This window comes from Pagrus major, chromosome 1 (assembly GCF_040436345.1).
Source record: "Pagrus major chromosome 1, Pma_NU_1.0".
In the NCBI taxonomy this organism is placed as follows: Eukaryota; Metazoa; Chordata; class Actinopteri; order Spariformes; family Sparidae; genus Pagrus; species Pagrus major.
In genome coordinates this window covers 33,677,594-33,681,398 of record NC_133215.1, presented here as the reverse complement: position 1 = coordinate 33,681,398, position 3,805 = coordinate 33,677,594, and the positions used below count along the sequence as shown (strand labels likewise).

At 43.9% G+C, this 3,805-nt stretch overlaps 1 protein-coding gene across 1 annotated transcript; it reads right to left on the bottom strand.

Annotated features, from left to right (window-relative positions):
• Positions 1-1,028: 1,028 nt before the first annotated feature.
• Positions 1,029-2,918, bottom strand: LOC141001795 (uncharacterized protein C17orf113-like). The gene is made up of 2 exons (XM_073472979.1): positions 1,727-2,918; positions 1,029-1,477 (listed from the first exon to the last, which is right to left on the bottom strand). Exons 1-2 carry the CDS (start codon positions 2,916-2,918, stop codon positions 1,029-1,031), a joined length of 1,641 nt encoding a protein of 546 aa, XP_073329080.1.
• Between the last annotated feature and the right edge of the window lie 887 nt (positions 2,919-3,805).

Sequence of the window (3,805 nt, the reverse complement as noted above, 5' to 3'; positions counted from 1 at the left end):
CTCCTGCTCCTGGTCACGCCTCGTCCCGACCCACTTCCGCATTTGAAACTACAAGCGGACAAGAGGTTTGTTTGGCCCTGAGCAGGTAATCTTTCGTCTTTATTGTGGATGTGGTGACACAGATAACTTTCATGCTGATGCTGGCTTATGACTGTGAAAGCTGCTGTTAGTTTTTTTCTGTGTTATTAGACGGCGTCAAAACAATTTCTGTCTCTGCAATATTGTCAACACTTGTTTATTTGTTCGACGGAGACATTAGCCTCTATGTTAGCATTGTAAGCTAAAATTGCTATCATGCTTACACCAAATCAGTCTATTTATTTGCTCGTGGCAGCTAAATGAAGCAGCAAGTAATGCAAGTAAGATGAATGAATGGATGATTGAAACCCCAACGCGAAGCGGAGGGGTTTCATTCATCCTAACCCTAACCCTGTCCGGATTTATTTCTCCATAACAACCTCTTACCCGGTCACTACTCAACTGTTTTGCTTACCAGCCTCCCAGTCTTGTCCATTTGTTTTCAATCAATATGATGGATTCAGCGTTTCCGCTAGAAAAAATTCGTACCGGTCAACGTGACCGGCAGGGTTTCAATTTACCGGACAAATGTTTGAAATTCCGGTCAATCAGAATTTATTGATCTTAAAGTGATAAATGATATGCATTTTATATATATGTATACATTTGTCTATAAAATAATGATAACAAAGCATGACAATTTGGAATTCATTTTATTGAGTGCCGTCTACCTGACAATTACAATAAGCTAAATAGGCCTAAAATTCTAAAAAAAAAAAATAGCCTAAGTGTTGTACAAGCCTGCCCATAACAGAGAAACTGAAGTCCAGATAAAACAATTTCTAAACATAAAACAGTAGGCTATCTGGACTGGCTCTTCTTTTTCTTTTCTTTTTTTAACGCGGCGTGCCGCTGAAATAATAGGTAATAAAAAGTCCGCCGCTTTGTAAAAAACAAAGAACAAAACAACTCTCGGCTACTCCCTTAACTTCTCTCTCTCTCTGTCTATTTCACTTCTTGCGCATTTTCGCGCGTGTAAAATGTTCTGCAGCTGCTGAAAAATCAAAGGTGTTCAAGGTCTCCGCACAGCTGGAGATTCTCATCAGCCGCGTCACCTTGCTCTCCCCCAGACGACTTCGCTGAGCCGTCTTTATTCGGTTCTGCAGAGAGAAGCCTCGCTCTGCAGGCACACTGGAGACAGGGATGACGCCAGCTATTTTTGCCAGTTTAGCCCACTCAGGGTAGATGTCTTCAAAATCCCGGATCAGAACTTCACAGCCTTTTCTGAAGTCCAAGCCTCCGTACCCACGGAGCGCTGACATGACAGCAATGCCATCCCTCTTAACATTTGTGCCATCGATGAGAGGGGCTGCTGCAGCCGACTCGTCCTCACGTGAGATTTCTCTCCCAAAATGACCAATGATGGTCTCGATGGCTGGCTCCGCATACTCCGAAAGCTCTGAGCAAAAGGACGGAGCAATAATTAATCAGTGGTTTTCTTTCTCTGTAGGCGATTGAAACGTCAATAAAAAATAAAAAAAACTTTTAAAAAAAATAAATAAGCCGATATATGCTATGGCATTTTATTTTTAATAGCTACACTCCTCTTTTGTCATACAGCCTGTTGATTATTATTATTTTTGTTATGATGATGATGATTAGATCGTGTATAAAGGTATTTCAGTTAATCACATTAGCTTTAACTTACCACTCGTTCTCTGTGGGTATCGGGAGGGGTTCAGGAGGACATCAAAGCAGTTCAGTAGATCCAGTGAATTCTGAGGGAACCGGTTGTGTAGCGCATCTATTAAATGTTTGATGTAGTCTGCTCTGGTCTTTTTGAAAACCTGCACGGCCCGGTCACTTGCGTGTGTCATTTGGACATCCGTGTACATGTTGTGTACACACTCCGCCTCAAACCGCTCCTCTTCTGGACCTGGCGCATCTCGTAATTGTGTTAGTGCCGCAACTGATGCGTTAACCATTGGTCTGATTGTGGCCAGATTTACATCTTCTTTCTGGAAAACCATATTCAGTTTGGTCATCACAGGTAACACATCAGACAGTGTGTGGGTCAAGGCGATGAAGCTGTATTGCTGGATTTGACCCAGGATGCCTTGGGCTTGGGCACTTCCTCCTACTGCCTCTTCATTTAGCTCCATCACTAGAGCAGGCCAGTTACTTTTCATGCTTTCCACTGCCTTGTGCAACGATAACCAGCGGACAGCACAGGGCTGCTTTAGGCTTGTCATGTCTTCATCACTGAGCGCTGCTGTCAGTTTACGGAGGCGATTGGTCCTGCTAGCTGAGTGCTTGTAAAAGGAGTACACAGACGAAACTGTGCGCTTGTAGGCCCCTATCTGGTCCACAGACTTTGCAGCATCTTGCGCGGCCAGTGCCACTCGGTGCGCAACACAGTGCACCTGAATGGAAAACGCGCTCTCTCTCCTCAGAAGAGCACCGACTCCAGCACGTTTCCCCATCATTACACTAGCTCCGTCTGAGCCCAGGCCGATGACACGGGACAGTTCCACATCCCTCTCGCGCAGCACCTCAACCAGTTTGTTGAATATGCACTGTGCGTCCCCGGAGTGCACATCATAATTCCCCAGCAAACGTGTTTCAACCTTCCCTTTTTCTTCCAGTTTGACATAAATAATCAGTTTCTTGTCCACGGTAATATTTACCGTCTCGTCAATAATAACTCCAATGAAGTCACTCCCCTTTAGCTTTTCATCCAACTGCTTCATCACAACACTTTCTAGTGCCTTTTCCATGTCATCCACGGAGTCGCTGTGCCGGTAAATGCCATCACGCGTGACAAAATCTGGAGCCTTAACCGCTCCCAGTAGCTGAGTCAATCCCTCATACTGGTGACACGCGACGTCATTTTTGGCCATATAAAAGACAACTTGTAGCTGAGAGCACAGCTTCTTGTTATTTTTTTCCACAGCCTTCTCACATTGTGCTTCCATTGTTTTTTGCTGTGACAATAAGCTGACCGCAACGATGTGATCATTGCACTGACTGTGCTCAACGAGAGATGAATTTCTCATATTTGTTGATCCTCTCGTAAATCCATTCTTCTTGCCTGACTTCTCGCATTGTGAGCAAAACATTTTTTCATTTCCATCCACAACTTCATACCTCAGCCAGGGATATTTCTCTCTCCATTCAGGCCGGAACAATCGAGATTTTTTTTTCTTCTCAGCGGGAGGCTCATCACCTGCCGCCGCCTCCGTGATTTCAGCCTCATCCGTCTCCTTTGAACGAACGTTTTGTTTCAGAAAATAGTTTTTTAAGTTAGCCTGCTTCGACATTTCTCCTGTCCCTCTCGTTTTCCCGCTCACGTTGTTGTTTTTATTGTAGGTACTGCGCGCTTTGCAAGACTGAATAAACAAGTGCTACAAATTTTGTTCCGCATGAAAATAGAAAAATGTTCGTTCCACACATCGCGGGCACTTCGTGTGTGTGTGTGTGTGTGTGTGTGTCTGTCTGTTTTTATTATTGTTATTATTATTATTTTTATGTGTATATATATATATTTTTTTTTTATGAGGGAATATTTTCACCGGTCATTTTGACCGGCGGGGTTTGAAAATATCGGACTTCGGCAAATTTTAACGGTCAAAGTCCGGTAATTACCGGACAACGGAGTGGCTGGATGGATTATCATATACGCGTTACGATGTGTGTATTTGTGTGTCTTATCTGTCATAAACAAGAGATTACGGTTTACGGGCACGTTTGTGTCACGGTCTGGTGCTACTCAGACAACAGCTGGGAC